Source organism: Sapajus apella, unplaced genomic scaffold (assembly GCF_009761245.1).
Source record: "Sapajus apella isolate SASKATOON/1434 unplaced genomic scaffold, GSC_monkey_1.0 scaffold35, whole genome shotgun sequence".
Classification (NCBI taxonomy): Eukaryota; Metazoa; Chordata; class Mammalia; order Primates; family Cebidae; genus Sapajus; species Sapajus apella.
This window is the reverse complement of record NW_022436975.1, coordinates 12,162,350-12,183,544: the sequence shown is the minus strand read 5'-3', so window position 1 is coordinate 12,183,544 and position 21,195 is coordinate 12,162,350. Positions and strand designations below refer to the sequence as shown.

The following is a 21,195-nucleotide window of genomic DNA, read 5'->3' as shown; positions in this document are numbered from 1 at the left end:
TACTTCTTTAGAAGACAAAATTAAAAGCACAAAAAGAAATTCACTGGCTGGGCACAGTGGCTCACACCTGTAATCCTGCTACTTTGGGAGGCTGAGGTGGACAGATCACTTGAGCTCAGGAGTTTGATACCCGTCTGGGCAACAAGGAGAAACCCTGACTTCACACAAAATAAGCTGGGCATTGTGGCGTGTGCCTGTAGTCCCAGCTACTCAGGAGGCTGAGGTGGGAGGGTTGCTTGAAACTGGGAGGTTGAGGCTGCAGTGAGCCCAGATTGTGCCACTGTACTTATAGCCTGGGTGCCAGAGTGAGACCCTATCTCAAGAATAAAAAAAGGTGTGTGTGTATATATATATATACATACATATATATGAAATTCACTGATCCATTGTACCACATCAATAATCCCAGGTGCAACGCTTTGAGACTGTCTTCTTGGCGTGGACTACTCTGTTAATTAGTAATGGAGACTTCTGATTGTGGGGTGGCTGATGAGGTATAAGTTATTAAAGGGGAAAAGACTAGGAATTCTTTAAGTTAGCTGTCCTTGAACCTCACAGACTATTAAAGACAGACGGAGTTTTGCACCTTCTTCCTTAGAAAGAAATCTAATTGCACTGCTGGCTAATTATCATGGCGTACAAGTCTCCCAAATTAGCCTGCACCACCTTTCTTTAACCCACATTAACTCCTGCCCAGCACACGACAGCCTCAGAGCTGGTCTTTCCGCTTGTCTTTCTTTCCTCCTCGCATCGTTTTCATACACTGTTGCCTGACGGATCACCCTGAATCATATTTCTAATGGATGCTCAGCTCAAAAGCTAGTCATAGTTCTTCACAGCCTGCAGTGTAGAGTCGAGGTAACACGCACTAGCCTTTAAGGCCTTCTGCAGCAGGGGCTGAGCATGTCTAAGATACATTTCTTACATGTGCCTTTTATTTTGGGCAAGTTCTTCATTGTTTCCCTGACTCCCTCTCTTTGCTTGTATTATTATTTCAGTCTAAATACACTTTCTTTTTCTAAAGACTCTGCCAATCTCAATCTCTCAGCTAACCTTGCGGCTCCTTGTGGCGAATGCTCCCCTCTTATTTACCTTTGCAGTCTCCAGAGTATCTTATACATCATAAGCATGAAATAGTTATCATCTTACTGATTTCCAGAAATATAAAGGTGTTAAGCCATGAGTTATATAACACTATGAATTTAGTTAAGAAAAGAGGAGGGCCATAAATTATCAAAGCTTTAAGTTAATCTTTTTGTTCTCAGCGGATAGAGGTGCTGGATGATTCTGGACTGAGAGGAAGATGAGGACATTTTCCATCAAAGGCTTGAGACAGCTAATAGCTATCTGCTCACACCTAAGTTCCTCTTTAACATCTCTATTTTAAATACACAAACCCCAAGAATACCTCCATTAGGGGTAATTTCTCTTTAGCGGTTAGCACTTCCGATGACTTCTAGCCACGGAACACCAACACCTCTCTTCAAGCACAAGGAGGTAGGAGAAAGGCAGGGTGAGATTCCATTTCAGGGATTGCTGGGGCAATGGTCACTTGCCTTCAGCAATCACAAAAGGAGGCATCACAGAAACTGGGAAGCTGGTGAAACCCACGCTGAGTGGACAGGAGACAGGAATGACTATACACCATGAAATCCCCAGTCTGGGGGCAGAAAGGGATTTCTGGTGCTTCAGTTGTCACTTAATTAAGTTCCTGGGCAGGGCACACTTACCATTGATAAGGTATGGATGATTGCAGCACTTCCGCAATTCCATCATAGTGTTTAAAAGGTTAGGTACATTAGCTTGCCCACCACCTTTGGAAAGAAATGTGAAATTCTTCTCAAGGATGGCTCGGTAATATTTCTTCTGAATGTTTGTTAGCTCGACTTCAATAATAGTTTCTTCTTTGGGGGCCAAGTTCTTTTCTACATCCTCTTTGAGACGTCTCAACATCATTGGCTTTAGAATAGCTTGAAGTTTTTGCACCTAAAAAAAGACCTTAAGTAAATACTGGTGTCATGATTTGCTTGCAAGTTAAAACACATTCTAACATGAAAAATCAGGATTGTCTCATTCATTGACCATCCGTTTTCATTTTTCAAATCCCAGGTAAGAAGAGTATGAATGAGCTAACCTTTCAGCTTTCACAAAAGCAGTGCATGAAGGTTGGATGATTCTATGTTAAATGAACTATTTCACCCATCCAGGAGCCCTGAATAGCCAAAAGGCTTGAAAAGTGCCCAGAAAGAGAAATTCAACTTATCATCTAGCTTTCCCTTCTGTTTGTCTTAAGCCATAGGGAAGATAAAGAAGAGGAACAAGACAATGTCATGACAATGCTCTGTTTCTATTCTCTTCCTTCCTAGGGAGAGCTAAAGAATGAGAGGAAGTGAGCCAGGAGCAATCTAGTCCCTGCACGAGGGAGCCAGCAGAGACATCTCTCCCTGGTTCTCTTTTCTGCTGATTGGCAATAGAATGTAGTACTCCATACAGTTCTTATTTTAGAAAACAAAACAAAACAACAAAAAAAAAACACAAAAAAACAGACCTTACTCAACTGAGCTAAGAGGTTTTAGACAGTAAGTCAGGGGAGGAGGCACATAAAAACCAAGATTTCAAGTCTATCTCCATATTTATTTCAAATACAGCACACAAATTATAACTAATACCCACACAACTCTTACAGCATATAAAATAGCCAAGCGCCCAACTTGGCTAACATGGTGAAACCTTGTCTCTACCAAAAATACAAAAATTAGCCAAGTGTGATGGTGCGCGCCTGTAGTCCCGGCTAGTTGGAAGGCTGAGGCAGGAGAATCACTTGAACCTGGGAGGCGGAGGTTGCGGTGAGCCGAGATCACACCACTGCACTCCAGCCTGGGTGACAGAGCGAGACTCCATCTCAAAAAAAAAAAAAGCCAAGTACTTTTCATACACAATACTTCATTTATTTCTCACAGAACTACTGTACGGTGGTTATGCCTGAAGTTTCTAAAGTGAAAATATGTAGGCCTGAAGAAGTAAGCAATGTGGCTGAGTACAGATGCTTTAGAAAGAACAAAGCCTCCAAACTGCAGTAGGCAAATAGTTCTACCAATGTCAGTGGCTTCTGACATCCCCCAAATTACACATACATAGCAAAACCACCAACCTGCACAACACAGCTATCTCTGAAAATTATAGCAACAGGTATGTAACCTCTCTATAAATCTCAACAGCCCTTCACAAGAGCAAATAGACAAACAAACAAAAAACCCTTTATAATAATGATCTGAAAAGTCCAAGGAAAGGGTATCTAAGGTTCAGTGTACTAGATGGGGAAAACTGTAATATAATCACATTTTAACTTAATTATTAATACTTTGCCATTTCATGGGCTAACCTTCAATTTTATGACTAAAATACAAAGTGGAGGTGATAAATACCTGCTCTTCTGTTTTTAGATCACCAAATTCTTGCATAAAGGTGGTTTCTGAAGGGAAGCGACTTGGTTCCAAGAAATGAAGCAAGCTGAAGAGTTCTTCCACAGTGTTCTGTAGCGGGGTTCCCGTCAGCAGCACTTTGTGTTCCTGAGGTAACGCAATGAAAGCCACTAAACAAGTTGTAACAAAAATACTTTCTTAAAACCAGAGCCTCTCACTAGACACCCATTGTTCTACTCCTACTCATCCATCCTAGGCAGAGTATAAGAATCAGGCACGAAAACAGAGATATTAGAGCACGATTTCTGCTTCAGGGAAACGGATGTGTAGACAGTCCTCTCCAGAACTCTACGGGGTTCTTAAATGAGTCTTGCCATGCTTTCTAAGTCCCCCAAGTCTCAATGCTTTTTTTCCCCACCAGTTAGGTTTTTTTTCGTAGAATCCCTAGATTCGGATGAAGCGTGCAAACTTCTTTCTGCTCTCTCCATCAACAGTGCTCTCATCTCTCCATCTGCTTCCTGCATGACTCACTTTATAGAGACAAAAGAAGTTCTACATGCAACAGCATATGAAAAACTATTTTGTTCTGCAAAAATTTCCAACTAGCAAAGAGGTCAGCTGGGTTGTAAATACCACAATCACTTTTTTTTAATCAGATGCTATTTATAAATTTGTCTCTTTGAACCAAGTTAGGTATTTCTTTAATTAATTCTTCCTGTTTACAAGCTCTTTCCCCAGCTTTCCTCATGCAGTTGTACCTTATCCCTCCTATTTCTATATATGCAATACAGAGGAGCTGTTTTACAATGACCATTCTTAACAATAGTAAGCTATTAATGTTAAGAACCCTATTATCTTCTACTTTTTTTGGCCATTTGGTACACAGCACAGCTAATAAAACTATTTCAGAAAGTAATTACACCTCCCAGTAGTTGAGACAGCAATATTCTGACTTAACTTGGAATCTGACAAGTCCTGGTTGCCAAGCAGAGTATACACTCAGTAAATACTAGATGAATAAGTGAAGAACATACTAATTTTCTTAATATCTACCATGTCATAACTGTCAATGATGCTCTTTGAAAGTGAGGTGAAGGAGTTCAATATGCTAGTATTCCTTCTCTCACCCCTGTGAAAAAAGTATCTGAGGAAGTTTTATGGACCACCATCACCTTCAGACTCAGTAAATTAATCAATCAATTCAGGATTTTCTAATGTATCGCCACACTTATGTATAGCCTGGGCCACAAACACTGACATATCCAAGTCCTGGATTACTTTATACGGAATTTTATTTAAGTCCCATCAGAGATTCAGGAAAGAGCTATTGTGGTAGATGAGCTGTATTGATATAGTGTCTCCCAGTTTTTTTCATATCCTTTATTACTACTAGGATTTAAATTAAATCCTGACTACCTAACCAAATATTTTAAAAGTTAAAGCCTTTTTAACTTATTAATTTCAAAATAAACGTATTCGAAAAAAGGAAAGAACTCCTTTCTTATGCAGCTTCCCTTCAATGGCTGTTAACAGCCAGTTATACCATATGATTATTTGAAAGTGAGTAACAATGAAAAAATACACAATTACTATGCACAGTTTCACAAAACATCATGTAAGAAACTCAAGCGATGGAGCTTATCACCTCCACCTATGCCAGCAGATATGCTTTTGCCTTAACAATGTTACCATTGTATTTAGCTCGGATGAAGTGATGTGCATTTAATTTCATTTTAAGCAGACTCTTTGTGTGGGGTTTCCCGACAATAAAAGATGAGATACTGGAATCAATGAAGAACTACCATGACCTCTACAGCATCCCCTCCTTGTGGATGGGGGACAAGGAGATGGCTACTTTCCCAGAGCTCCTGTGGAAGACTGTGAAGATGGTGACTGCCCTACAATGTATCATCTTCGCAAACATTTCCTTGGTGCCTGCAGAGCTGAAGACACTCATTGGTCTGTCTTTCTGAGAACGCACTTGGAGATAATCCCCATCAAGAGCATTTTCATCACAATTCAGTCTAGTGCAGGTAACAGCAGTTCCCTGTGGCCTGTTCTGTAGTTGGATATACTTACTACCCACTATTTTGACTGTGACTTATTCAAGGAAGAATATAAAGCAGAAAGTGGCTAAGTTCTCAAGATGCTTATTCTAAAGTAAGAATCATTACTTTAAAAGACCAGGCAACGAGCTGTTCAGAACTGGACAAATACAATTATTTTCTGAATAACAATAATGTGTTCCATTCTTGAAAACATTTCTTCTCAAATAAAGATTCTTGATCATCAGAAAAATAAATATTTTGTTCATGTGCTAATCAGAAACTTCCCAGTTGGTGGGCCAAGAATGAGTACAGGTTGTAAGTCCTTGGAGACAGTCAGGACACCTAGGACTGGTGGTGTCCTGTGGCAGTGGGCAGCCTTCTCTTTTTATTTGAGTGTGGCATTCAACCACTATCATTTTCTGTATGTGTCATTATGTGAAAAAGCTTAAGAACACTGCAATATGTAACAGGAAAATTATTTGGATAACAGATTCTAATCCATTTATCAAATGTTAGTATAAATAATAGAAAACTCTTTGAAATAGCCCAATGACAAACAGATTGTTTGATGGTGATAGAGTTAAATTAATGTATACTCGCCACTGAAAGAATGTTTTACAGTAAGAATCTATTATCTGGGAACATATGAACTAATAATAGAACACAACTCAGATAAACTCAGTCAGATGACTATTTAAGCCTTCAGGAAACGGTGATGTAACTGTCTCTTAGTAGAAAACTATGAAGGTGCATCCCTACTGAGAAGATATATTTAGATTATATCACAAGCATTAGTGTTTACTTGCAAATACAAGTGTACTTGATTTTAATGCTTAAGTATCGCCTGGAGTGAACAAATACAACCAGAATTTCTCTTCCATATGCTTACCAAGGTCCCTGAGACTATTCACTGTTTCTAAGCAGTCTCACTTGTTTTGTGGACTGGCCACCAAGTAATAGTCAACTGCTTTGAGACAGAACTTAGGATAGCTTTAATAATAATTCATTAGGAAAAAAATGGGAAATCCCGTCCTAAATAGGATAATTCAGTCAGACTTTTTCCTTTAATCAAAACTAGATTTTGTTTATTTAAACTAAAAGCATAGCTGGCAAATCCAATCTCTAAGAATAGAAGAAATTGCTTCAGAGAATCAGCTGCAACAGAAAGCTTTTAGGTGTCTTTTGGTAGTACCAGTCTTTAGCTAAACACATACGGCCATGAATACACAGGATACTCCTCATCTCAAACTCTCAGTTAACAAAAGGTCAAATTAACCTACAGAAATTAGCTCTAAAAATATTTTTAAAACCTTTTTCTAATTCCGTGAAACTCATCAAATCACCCAAGGCATGCTAAATGACTGTAACTCTATTTTAAAATGTACATTAAAAATGAAATACAAGTGATCATAACCACTACATAAGGGATAAGTGTGGTGTAAAAACTCAGATCAAATCCAAGGCATTGTAATGCCCCAAACTTGTAAGCATCTGTGCAAACTAAACCAACCTCAGATATCCTACCCAACTCATTGAGAACTTATATCTACAAGTCCTGCTGGCCACAGTATGGCAAAAAATATATGAGCCCTGGAACATAACTGGACTGCCATCACTGAGGTAAAGCTTGGCTCAACAGTTAATGAGATGGCAGTACAGCTTAAGTAGCCCTTATCCAAAATTCTTGGACCAGAGTGTTTCAGGTTTCAGATATTTTTAGGTTTTGGAATAGCTGCATTTATACTTACAGGTTGAACATCCCAAATGAGAAAATCCAATATCCGAAATGCTCCCATGAGCATTTCCTTCGAGCATTATGTGGGTATTCAAAAAGTTCTATATTCTGGGATTTTTGTATTTGGCATGATCAATCTGTACTTATGAACAAAGGGTAAGGCAAATACTTGAAACTCACTTCAGTGAAGATATCATGATTTTACTCTGCTATTAAACAAGTGTTTAAAGATACTAGCCAACAATATAAGAATCCAAAAGGCAACAACTTTTGAATGAATGAAAGTTCCAGAGAATATACCACAATATTTGACAAGCTTTTCAAATACTCTTCACAGGCATCAAATTCAGAGCCATGAAACTATCAAATCAGCAATAATTCTATTCAGGTTCAGTGCAATCACCAGTATGATCACTGACCAAGTCCATCATCTTGAGTCCCTCCAACAGCTTGCAGTTCCTGTTCTTCAGCCTGTGGGCTTCATCAATGACTACACAGCGCCATGGAATATTCCGCAGCTCAGGACAATCAGTCAAAATCATCTCAAATGTAGTGATGATGGCATGAAACTTATAGGACCCCTTTATCACTCGACCCTATAAGGACAACTCTGAATTATTATTAAGCATTTAATGATTACATAACTAACTTTAAGGATGAATAAACAGTATTAAACATATGTAGTTATCTCTTTGAGGACCTCTTTATTTTAGGTGACATACATTCTGTTTTCAAGTTATTTGGCGGTTTTAAACTATATTGTAAAACAAATGAGAAAACTGTCAGTACATTTTGGATTTAATTTCCTAACAGATCACATGTATCAATTACCACTAAGTGTACCCATTCTAGTCACACATTCACTTAGGACAGAATTTATAATTTCCCAAATCCAAAGGTAAATACAGATTTCAACATTTTTTTCTTCTTTATTTAATTGTAGGTCAGATTTATACTTAGAACAAGCACACACACAAACATATATATATAAATAGCAATAATATATATATGGCAAAAGTCCTATTTGCAATTACAGGACTTCCATTTACTATCCATAAAACTATTTTAGCACATATTATTCCTTCTTACCATGTCATTTATAATGCTTCACTGTTGATACACACTAGTGGCATACAGGTAACTAGAGTAAAAAAAAATTAAAGCAATTGCTACTAACAGCCAAAGCATAAATTCCTTCCTTGGGATATATTTCATCCCTATGTGTCATATATTTCAAGGACTTTTTACACGCTTACTATTTTTTTTACTTCTAGCAATAGCATAATAAAATATTCTTTCTATTCACATTTAGTATCACCATTTTTTGTTTAGTTTTCTCTTAGACTTGTAAAATAAAACTAATTAACATATCAATGCATTATATGGATTTCAGTGATCAACAAAAGCAAAAAAAAAAAGAAAAATCACTCCTTCTAATTTAATAATCAGAAAAACCAAAGCCATAAAAGTAAAGAGATGTTTCATAGACCTAGAAAGATAATACAAAAAAAACTGAGTCAAATATCTAAAGCAAATTTCTCAATTTGGCAAAAATTAGACCTTCCCAAGTTACCAAGACTTTGATTTTTTTTTTTAACACCTTAAAATCCGCAGAATAAGCACAAAGAATACAACCCGTGAAATTTTTACCTGGGGATCTTTGAAGTACATTTCATACAACTGAATGGTCCGACGACTAGCTTGACTCCCATGATACACAACCACATTCAACTCTGTCCAGGTTCGGAATTCCCTTTCCCAGTTGGGGATTGTGGACAATGGGGCAATTACTAAAAAAGGGCCATGGATTCCTTTCAAATATATCTCATAGAGAAATGTAATGGACTGGATAGTTTTTCCCAAACCCATTTCATCTGCTAAAATGCAGTTTCGCCTTTGGGAGGAAAATAAAGTACAAAAGTTTAATGAGTATGGATATGAGACACTGCCGTCATTTCACAAAATATATACCACTGTACTCACAAATGCATATCCAAAGGCTTTAGATGTTCTCTTAGATACAACAAAATATATTTTCAAACAAAATTCTCAAAGACGAAAAATTATTTTTACATACTTATATTAATCTCTGTATTCATATTTGTTAAATAAATATTACATGTATTTCCAACGCTTGCTTTTAAAAAAATTTTTATTAGAGTTAGAACATTAAGTTCCTTTTTATTATTTTCAGTAACTAAACGAGCTACAGATATACTTAAAAAGAAAAACATGTTTTACATACATGTTGTACCAATTGAAAAGTAGCCAGTTTACTCCCTCCAACTGGTATTCCCTGAGTTTGTTATTGTTTTTATACTCCCTGGAACTCTCCGATTTCTTCCAATCATCAGCAGGAGGTCGCTCCTATTTCAAATATAGTAAATCCCATTAGTGGTACCCGGAAGATCACACCACTATGCTATTTTCAAATTAAAATCTCTCCCATCAGCCAGTTCTTACCACACGCTCTGTTTCCGGCTCCCTGGACATTAATTTCTCAAACTCCTCGATCTTTGCTTGATCTATGTCCTGCCTCCGCTCCCACGTGCTGTCTTCATAAGGAAGTGAACACCACTTCACCAAATAGTGAGTCACAGGCTGGACCAGATTTAAATAAATCAGAATTGGATTCATTTGACCACATATATATTTTTTATATATATTTCCATATACATTAAGGAAAAGTATGCTTTACTTCATTCATCTATAGACATTATCCCAGCATGAGCAAGTCTGAATTGACGGATATTTAAAAACTATGACCATCAAACAGCTGTTCCTAGTTAAGTCTCAAGTCTAAACTGGAAACAGTATTATTTGGTTTATCAGAACAAATTAGCCTTTTATCAATATCATTGGTAAGTGATGTTCAAAAGCCAGGAAGTATAAAGAAATAGCTAGTAAATAGCAAAGCTGAATTTGAGATTTGTTTTACCTGTGCAAATCATTCATCAAGAGTTTGATTCAGATTTACACGGTAAATCATCCTAGCATATTTAAATATTTACATAATTGGATGGTTTCTTAAAAAATGAGACATAGACTTAAATTTATTAGGAACTCTACCTTTTCCTTAAAAAGAGTGATACTGTTTGTATCCAATCACATTAAAATAATATATTTGAGCTTTAGAAGGCTGGAGGCAAAATATTTCAGGTAATGCAGATCAACAGGATTTCCTTTGTCTTTCTTCTAGAAAACACTTGGGTTTGTTGACCTTCATTTCAAGACCAAGGTACACTGATCTGGTTGTGATGTGAAAAATATTTTCTGTACAATGTAAATATGCTATGAAATAGTTTTTTTTTAAAGTATAACTAAGCAAAACCTGAAAAGTACAGATGTTACAGATATGGTCTTGGAAACAGCATAGAGTGTCATGACAGAGTTTGGAAGAAAATGAGAGTTCTATGCAGATCCTCCCTAGATGAGCAAGATCCAAACACTGTATATATAAAATTGAATTTACATGGAGAAGTCAGGAAGGACAGAACTCACGGTGGGTGGGCACATCATTATCAAGACACGATACTCAGAAGTCACTATGCTTGTCGTCATTCTTACTTCCCTATCAAATATCCTTTATAATCTCACAGGGTTTTGCAAAGCAAAATAAGAGTGCTGAGAGCAGGATATTTTAAAAGAAATAATGTCTGTTGGCCTCTGTGCACCACATTAAATGAATTCATCAACTTCACTAATGCTGTCCTATGTTAAATAATCTTAAACTCCATTCTGCCACAAGAGACACTCAGGTATATGAAGATACTCTGTGCAAGATGATAGATTTATACCAAAATGTACTGAATTCTTTTGGACATATGGTAGAACTGTACAAAATGTCAACATATTTGTTTCATACTGAAAATCGATTGTTCTTAAAAAGCTCTCAGACTAAACTAAAACATATTTCACACCATTATTAAGTCATAAAACTAATAATGAATCATTAAGTTTCAGTTAAATTTAGACCAAGTGTGTCGCAGTCCAAGGCTCTAACCAAGACCAGGTCTAGGATGCTACCATCTTCCCTATAAACATGTATGGGCTGCCTGAATCACCACTTTGTAATACAAATGATCTCCTGTTACCTCTCCCCGGTCATCTGTGCTACGTGCAAAGTCCATTATCCGGTCAACCTCCACATAATCTGGATTAAAAAGCTCATCCTCAATCTACACCAAAGGGAAAAAAAAAGTTAAACGGTTTATTTATTTCCTGAGATGAAATACTATTCCACTTTTTACCAGGCAATAATATTTTGGGTCACAGCAATACAAATCTTATATTTGGCAAATTCTATTATATTAATTGAAATGCTACAATTTAGCAAAATCATTCCCCATGAGAAAATCAGACTTCTCAGACTTTGTTAACTGGGTCTTTTAATTACCGTGTGAAGCCTTTTACTGTGAGAGAATGTTTAAGAATATTTTAAATGAAGTGTGAAATTACAATTCACTAATGAGCAATCCAAAAGGCTTATGGCATGCAATGCATTTAGCATTCTTGAAACTACAGTTTGCAATGAAGAATCAGAGTCATGCAAAGTGTTACTTAGAATCTCATAACTCCTGGAGTTGTCTGATGCTTTATAGCATCATTTACAAAATGTTACTCAAAAGCCAAATACACAGAAACAAACTAATTTCATATTTTAGCATGAACAGAGTTTACAATGTTTCGTAGTCTTTGCCAATCAATATTAGTACCTCATTTAGAGTAAGTCTTGTCATTAATCTAAGTGTTCTAATGACTTATACTGAATGTTTAGGGCAAAGTATTTAGGATAAAGAGATGAGCCCTAAATAATTGGCTTATTTAACCAACATATTAAACAATCTTTACAAAAGTAAAGTAATACTGTTGCTTGCAAAGGTATCTCTCATAAAATATTAGAATATGGCTCAAAAGGAAGTTATAGACTAAGCCATACCCAAGAGAAGTTGGGTCAGACAAGTTTCAGATGTTAGAAAACAAAAGACATTTTATTATATGCACCTCTCGATTAACTTATCAATAATATAACTGCATTAAAATATTTTGCAAAAGGCAAACTAGAAGTCACTTAGACACCATTCTTAACCTTTGAATTGCAGGTTGAAAAGATAAACAATTCAGTCGTCATCTGCTCAAGAACAACAAACCTTCCCTGGCTACTCGGCCTCCTTAAGGCACCAAGTTGGGAAGCATTGAACTGTGAATTATGAAACAAAAGGCAGAAACACAAATATGTGTCTCAACTACCTTAGGCTTTGACACAGAGGTGATTAGTGAGGCAAAAAAAAAAAATCCATTGAAATGTTCAACTATTATAAAGTATTAGTATATTAATGCACTGGCTTTGTCAAAAGCTTCTAGATTTACGTAAACATGTGTTATCCATGTACAGCAGAAACACTTAAACTTTCCCAAAACTAGGTTTTGATGGCAAAAACTCTCTTTAAAAAAACTTGTTCTTAAACTCGAGCTTTCATATTCAGTACTGAATTACAATCCTTAACTTTTCCTAAACATTTCTACCATTTGAATAATCTATTGCATCAGACATGTGATGACATTTTCGATCTAAATGATGTTTTTGAATAGAGATTTTAGTTGCAGCAGGCTCGTAAGGCAGCCTAAGGAGAAACAAAGAATATAAAAGCAGATGAAACTGAACATCTCAAAGCAGTACAACCATGGAAGATTTGAAGCTGTGATCATGTATGGGATGAAACAAAGTCATGTGCATGTGTGAGAGAGGGAGGAAGGGGACTGTTGTCCTTCTCTGCTAACTCCCACTCAGGACAGAAATTAGGACTTCCAGCTGCCAAGTTACCAGGTAAATAATGAACATTCAACCTTGGTATGTGTAGCTAGGGCTAGGCACAATTTCCTAAAGACAGACTACAGGAGACAGAATACAAATAAACGTAAAAAGCACAATGGTAGCTTTCCCCCCATCCCTAAATCCTGGTCCTGGATTTAGAGATGGGGGGAAAGCTATCATTGTGCCTTTGCCTGTTTCCCTCCCCCGGCCCACAGAAAAGGTCAGCAGAACATATAGTGTCTCTTTCCAAAAGAAGGCTAATGATTTCAGCTCATCCAATGTCACATAAGTTTAACTCTGGTTTCATTAAGAAGGGCATGAAAAACAGAACCTCACAGCACTGTCCTCAAAATCAAATATTAAGATTCTTTCTTCGAAAGAATTTTCCTCAAAGTTCTTTTGAATAAATAATCTTCTTAACATTCTCCAAGATCTAAGAACCGAGTCACATTTGAGTAACTCCATTCCACTCAGTGCTAACCACTGTACTGCCGAAAATGCTGCATACTCAGAGAGCCAGAGGTGGTGATGCCAACATGTGTTTAGGAAAAGAGCAACCACATGACCTCCCAGCAAATGCAGACTTTACCATAGGCCAGTTGGGATCATGGAAATCAGATCCCAGAAGAACACAGACTTATTGCCTGATAGTATAAGGATTTTATGATATAAAAGTACTAAATATTCTTCTGTCCCACCTTCCTTCATCTCCAAAAAGGGGTGGCAGTGAAAAGTAGGTTGTTAAACAGATACTATTTTGCATCAAATTGTATGCTTCTTTACAGTTTACATTCTGTCAACTGTTTTATGAAAAGAGGAACTAATAAGTCAGCAAGTCCTATCTTTCAATGTTAGGGTTTTTCTTTTATCTACTTGAGGCTGTAAATGAAACTAAATTGGCGATCAAAAGTCTAGAGACCCTAGTAAGAAGCTTGTGAAAGCACTTTTAAAAAAATGTAATTGACTGTACTGGGCAGGGTGGGAGGCGTACGGAGGGGCAGAACTGGCACTTCTATTAAGTGCAGATTTTCTTCCCTGCCCTAGGTATTGCTGTATTTCTATAGCTGATACCTAGGATAAAGGAACACAGGCAAAGATATTATTACCAGTTTCTGTACTGCACCACAGCATTTGCGAAAATGAGTTTAGTGAGCTCTCTGTGATTAGGCATTGATTTGAACAAAAGAAATTTGTCACATACTTTCCCCAACAGAAGTTAAGCTTTTGTATCTTAGAACTTGTACTCAACATTTACTATAGAGTTCTTAACCTGCTCAATCTCAATACAACTTTTGTTCACTTACTTAATTTCATCGTCTAGTGACTGTACTTTCTTTACAAGATTTTTATCATACCATCACTGCTATTTCCACATAATATCATAAGGACTGGTATCTTCTAGAGTAAGCAACAGGAAGAATGAGAAATTTCCTGTTTACAAATTTGTTAGCAATAACCAGTTACCAATATGCAAGCAACAGCACCAAATGAGGTTAACTAGTTTTTCTTAATTTGCTGAACTAAAATTTTAAATTTAGAACATTTTAATAAAGTAAATACTTTAGAAAAGTAAGCAGGTATTTCGTACCTCTGAAAGGAACTTGTTCTGGCCCTGCTTTGCCTTAAATCGTTTAATTTTTTGCTGAATTCTCTTATCTTTTTCCAGATCTTCTACAGATGCCCATTGACAATGAAGATAAGAGCTGAAAGAATAAAATAATACGCTTGAAATATGTAGAATATAATTAATCCTTTATTATATCTTCTCTTATTTAAAAAAAAGCCAACTAAACAGGCAATTAACAAAATAACCTGCTTAATTACTCATTAAGCCTGCTGAGCAACATTTAATATACCCACTAGTGTTTAGAACAAGAAGAGAAAATCAATAGTAGTGCCTAAAATTTGCCTTCTGTCCTAAGCCTCCAGCTCTCTTACCCACTACCAGAGATGGGGTCGGGGAAGGAGATATCGCGCGCTCTCTCTCTCTCTCCCTCTCACTCTCTCTCTCTCTCTCTCTTCCAACCCCCCAACCCCGTCTCTCTCTCGCTCTCTCTCGCTCTCTCTCTCTCTAGAGAGAGAGAGAGCGAGAGAGAGCGTGCGAGCACGCACAAGCCCAGCTGTCTTACCCACTACCAGAGATGGGGTTGGGGAAGGAGATACAGAGAGACAGTGAGAGAGGGAATGGCCTAATAACAAGCTATTTCCATATGTGAATGGATTATACTTCAACATAAAACAATTAGCACTACAGGGTGGCTTCAATTCTGAATTTATACTTTGAACCTCTTATCACTGAGAAGTAGATTTTTATCAAGTTAAAATAATTCAAATTTAAAGTAGCAGTTTCTTTGAAGATAAGAGGTGTAGGGTACCCTAGAGTTACCCAAGACCTGTCATACTATTCCCAAAGGGAAACCTAACCTTGTCCTTCTATAGCAATCTAGGAGAAAAGAACCACTGTCTGCTCCTGGAACACCAGGCCATGCCCTCTCACCAGCTCCTAATCAGTTCCTGGACTCCCAAGCTGTGTTCCTACAGGGTTCTGCAAGACGTCCTTGGTCCCCTGTGAATGTTTCACTTGGTATCATCTATAACTGCAATAGGCAAACCCCTTCCCCTCAGACACACCACCTCCTGCTCTGAGCATGTATGGTGTTTTCCCTCACCTGAACTGGAATATATTTGCACTTCCCTTTCCTTCTCCAACACTCACAGGTCAACAGTTAATGATTCATAGCAACTCTGACATTCTTTTGTTTAGTTCTTCAATATTCTTTTGTCCCATCACCCTCTCCCTGCCCCCGAAATAGCCCTGACAGCCTCTTATTTCTCTTTCTGGTGATGACATTAGAAGAAACGATATCCTTGAATATATATACCTATTTCAGAATCAACATACTACTACGGTTAGAAATTGTGCTTTAGCAGAATTCAGAAGTTTAGAAAACGAAAAAGTAAAAAAAATTACACAACCATTAAAAAATTTTCAAAAATGATTTATCACATAGGAAATGCTTATGATATTAAGTAGCACATAACTGATAAATTATGCAATATGATTTTCAAAGATAGGATTCATTTAGTCCTTCTATATTTGAGGGAGAAAAGGATTTTAAATACATATGACTTAAATAGCTATGAATTGATATCAACGCTGTACACACACATACAGAAAATAGACTAGATGAAATTGTATCAGAATGCTAATACAGGTTGACCATCCCAAATCTGAAAATCCAAAATCCAAAATATTCTAAAACTCGAAACTTTTTGAGCACCAACATGATACTCAAAGGAAGTGCTTCATAGAGTATTTTGGATTTCAGATTTGGGAAGCTTAACCACTAAAGTATAAGGAAAATATTCTAAAATTTGAAAAAATCCAAAATCCAAAACACTTCAGATCTCAACTATTCCAAATAAGGAATACTCAACCTGTAATAATTATTTCTGGGTACTAGGGCTTCAAGTATTTTATTTTCTACTTTCAATCTGTAGTTTCCAAATTTCCAATAAATAATATCCAATACTGGCATAATCAGAAACACATATTATGTGAGGCAGGCAGATCACCTGAGGTTTGGAGTTCGGGATCAGCCTCACCAATACAGTGAAACCCCAACTCTATTAAAAATACAAAAATCAGCTGGGCCGCGGTGGTGGGGACCTATAATCCCAGCTACTCAGGAGGCTGAGGTGGGAGAATCACTTGAACCCAGGAGGTGGAGGTTGCAGTGAGCCGAGATCACACCACTGCATTATAAAATAATAAAATAAAAATAATTTGCCCTAGTCTCCAAATTATTTGACAGAAAAAGCACTTGTGCAGTCAGTTGGTATTCTTGTCTTGGCTGAGGTGCAAACGCCTTCAAAGCACCACCTGTATAGCCTTGAGGTGGCACCAGCCCTGCTTTATCTGCTATAAACTAGGTTGAAATTTTCAGTGTGACTCTGCTTTCTAGACCCTGATGATAACCCATTCTGGAGGCTTAGCCAGGAAGAAGAGGGAAGAAGAATGAAGGGTCACAAATAGACTGCTTTGTGTTAACAGATAATTAAGGCAAGAAAAAGTTCTAACTGGACTAGAACTAAAATTTTTTTAAAAGTTATGAAGAAGTAAACGTAAGAAAAATATTATGATGCTAATAAGAAATCATCTGAACTAGGCCCTACAGATAATACAGTTTATGGTCACTTTGGAAAACAAAATTTTATTTTAAAATGTAACTACTCTTTATGAAACAGGTACACATTTATACCGAATCTTTACAGTTTTCTTAAAAAAAAGTAAAGAGCATATCCTGTACCCATATCAGTGCAAAGTACTAAATAAAATATTAAACAAATATAACTCCACATCACATTAATAAAATAATACATCATGATCAGGTTGTTACTTATTTCAGGAATGCAAGGTTGGTTCAATATTAGGAAATCCACTAAAAATACACAATATTAAGATATCTAAGGAGAAAAATCGCACAATTATTTCTAGTGATACTGAAAAAACATCTGACAAAATTTAACACCCATAATGGATTTTTAAAACTTAGGAGGATAGGAATTAATAGGTATTTTATTAACACAATATTTGAAGATTTTAGTTCTAAAGACAGGATCTTACTAAATGAAGAAACGCCACAGAGTTTTCCACAAAGATCAGAAAGCATGGATACCTATGATCTCCACGATTATTCAATATTGTATTTGAGATTATTAGCCAATGTCACTGACAAGTCAAAACAATGAGGCATAATAATTAGAAAATAATAAGTAAAGCTATCTCTGTTTGCAGATTATATGATCAGGTACCTGGAAAACCCTAGAGAATCAATTAGAAAACTAACTAAAATAATAAAATAATCCAGTAATGTATCAGAATATAAAATTTGCAAATAGAAGTCAACATACTGTCTTCATTAACACCAACAATTACCAATAAGGAGGTAAGTTAGTGAAAACCTCTTTCACAACATCAACAAAGATAAAATACTTGGCAATAAACTTAATTAAAAATATGCAAAACTTGTGCAAGAAAATATTTAAAACTCTTACAAGACATAAAAGTATAACTGGACCAACTGAAAAGACACCCTTGTTTTCACACTGTGTAACTCAAAATCATACGCCATACATTTGTAAATTTAACACAACGTAAATAAATAAAATGCAAACAGGCATTTATATGAAGCTAAACAAGACTACATTTTATATATATAAATAAACACGCAAGAATATCCAGGAAAACATTAAAATATAAAAGCTAATAGGGAACTAGATCTACCAGATATTAAAATACACTATAAAACCTCCCTAAGTAAATAGTGTGGTACTGGCTTCTGAATAGACAAGCGGTTCAAAGGCATAAAGTACAGATAAATAAAAATAAAATAAATAAACTTTAAGACATAATAAAGTTTACATCTCAAATCACTGAGGCAACAATGGACTTTTTCTCTTTTTTTTTTTTTTTTTTTTTTTGAGACAGAGTCTCACACTGTCGCCCAGGCTGGAGTGCAATGGCACAACCTCGGCTCAACTGCAACCTCCGCCTCCTGAGTTCAAGCGATTCTCCTGCCTCGGTCTCCAGAGTATCTGGGATTACAGGCGTCCGCCACCATGCCTGGCTAATTTTTTGTATTTTTAGTAGAGACAGGGTTTCACTATGTTGGTCAGGCTGGTCTCGGACTCCTGACCATGTGATCTGCCCACCTTGGCCTCCCAAAGTACTGGGATTATAGGTGTAAGCCACCATGCCAGGCCAAAAATGGACTCTTAAATAATGGTGCTAGAACAACAACTGAAAAAGAATTAAATTAGAGCCATGACTTATACAATACACAAGAATAAACACCAAATGGATCAGGTACCTAGGTGAATAAAATAAAACCACAAAGAAAACATGGACAAATTCCTCTGTAATCTGGATATAGAGAAAAGCTTTCTAGCTATGACACTAAAGCTAGAAACAAAAAAAGAAAAATTGTTAAATCTGACTGTACAAAAAATTTTAATGTACAATACAAGAAACACCATCAGGTCAAAAGACAATTCAAACTGAGAAAAGATAATTGCAACATATAACCCAGATAAAGAACAAATATCCCTTACATATAAAGAGCTCTTAAAAGTTGAGAAGAGCATGACAGAAAAATGAGCAAAAGACACAGATGACTGGCAAAACAAGATGTAAAAAGTGGCCATTAAACTTATAAAAAGGAGTTCTTATTCACAGTAAGAGAAAATGCTAAATAAAACCTCAACTGAAATACAATTTCTTACAAAAATTAAAAAGTAAAACAGCACATTATGCTAGAAAGGTTGTGGGGAAATAGGTGTTTGCTGCATACGTTGTTGACAGGAACACAAATTCATACAACCTGAAGGAAGGGAATTTGGCAGTATCTCTCAAAAATACATACATGTTTGCCTTTTGATCTAACAAACCCACTTCTGGGAATTCACCTGGAAGTCATGCCTCCAACAAGCTGAAAGTCTATAGATATGAATGAGAACATATATTGTGGCATTATCTGTAACTGGAAAACATCAGAAGCCACTTATACACCCACCTACATAGAAGGCTGGTTGAATGGTTATGGCACAGTCATGCAATGAAATATTAGGCAGTTGTAACAAAGAACGAGGGGGACCCCTACGAACTGATGCAAAGTGATTTCCAGAATATAGTGTGGAAAAAAAAAGAAGAAGCACAAAAATGTACTAACAGTATACCAATTTCTTTTTTTCGTAAGAAAGAAGAGGAAATTATACCTGCATGCTCATGCCAAAAATTACAGAAAGGATAAACCCAGGATTAGTAAGGAAATAAGCAGGAATGAGGTGGAAAGGAAGGGAGGACTACACTTCTTTTGTGTATAGTTCTGACTTTTGGAACATATTAACATTTCACAAACTTGAAAAACAATTAATAAAAATCAACAGGGGGCTAAAATGGAATACCAGTACAAGCCAAAACTAAGGAAACACACTGTGTATCATGTAAGCCATGAGGTCTCAACCTTTTTTGGCACCAGGAACCAGTTTTGTGGAGGACAATTTTTCCACAGACTGGGGCAGGGTTATGGGCGGGGAGAGGTGGTTTGGAATGAAACTGTTCCACCTCAGATCAGGTATTAGATTCCCACAAGGAGCACACAACCTAGATCCCTCACATGCACAGTTCACAATAGTGCTCACGCTCCTATGAGAATCTAATGCTGCACTGATCTGACAGGAGGCGGAACTCAGGTGGTAATGCTCAGTTGCCTGCCGCTCACCTTCGGCTGTGCGGCCAGGTTCCTGACAGGACGTGACCAGTACTGATCCACAGCCTGGGGGTTGGGGACCCCAGAAATAAATAACAAACTACACTGGTGGGGTAGGAAAAGAGAATAGCCAACCCAAGGAAATTCTGGATAAAGTTTTAGTCCCTATGCCCTCAAATAAAGACAAAAAAACTAAACAAATATAGGCTCTTTTTCACAGAAGTATGGACTAGCAAGTAATTCTGAAATCACTTCCTATATATGTAAGGACTGACAAAAAAGCAAATATAAAAAATAAGAGAGCCAGGTTTATTCTGGTTGAAGAGGGAATTATCAATATTAAATGGGAAAGGAGAGAACGAACCCTGTGGTGCTGGAATAGTAATGGAAGTATCAATATACAGGCACTCTTTTAGCTGTTGTGTCAGGCAGGTAGATAAATATGTGTGTGTACATAATAAACAGATAAGTATGTGTGTAACTCGAGATATATATATACACACATATACATACATATATATATGTATGTACATATATATATATATATATCTCCACACACACCCACATGTATCTGTACACTCTCCTAGCCCTATCTACTGAGAGAGACTAGAAGCAACAATTCTTCAGCAACAAGGAGCAGACCTAAGGCCCAAATCTTGATTTTTCAATGTCCCGCTTCACTAAAAGCAATCAAGCGTTCTTGGAGAAGTAACTGATTGTATAAAACGGGGGAGTTACAAGATGAGCCTGAAACATCCTCTGGTGCCAGAAAGCAAGAAAGTATTCAAAGAAAGACGGAGACAAGGCAATAGGATGGAAGAGCCAGTCTGAAGAGGCTCCCACTGGCCAAATCTGGGATAATGTGAACAATGTAAATATTATGACAACAGTAAAGAGTTATAAC

At 36.8% G+C, this 21,195-nt stretch overlaps 1 protein-coding gene across 8 annotated transcripts in view; it reads right to left on the bottom strand.

Annotated features, from left to right (window-relative positions):
• The window catches only part of CHD7 (chromodomain helicase DNA binding protein 7), a 178,485-nt gene that overhangs the window by 35,492 nt on the left and 121,798 nt on the right, over window positions 1-21,195 (bottom strand). For all 8 annotated transcript variants that reach the window (XM_032296168.1, XM_032296173.1, XM_032296174.1 and 5 more), the window contains 8 exons: window positions 14,609-14,723; window positions 11,300-11,383; window positions 9,669-9,806; window positions 9,451-9,572; window positions 8,856-9,099; window positions 7,625-7,801; window positions 3,426-3,569; window positions 1,731-1,986 (listed from right to left, as the gene is read on the bottom strand). In XM_032296168.1, the coding sequence (XP_032152059.1) occupies window positions 1,731-1,986; window positions 3,426-3,569; window positions 7,625-7,801; window positions 8,856-9,099; window positions 9,451-9,572; window positions 9,669-9,806; window positions 11,300-11,383; window positions 14,609-14,723 (1,280 nt within the window). The remainder of the gene's footprint in view (window positions 1-1,730; window positions 1,987-3,425; window positions 3,570-7,624; window positions 7,802-8,855; window positions 9,100-9,450; window positions 9,573-9,668; window positions 9,807-11,299; window positions 11,384-14,608; window positions 14,724-21,195) is intronic.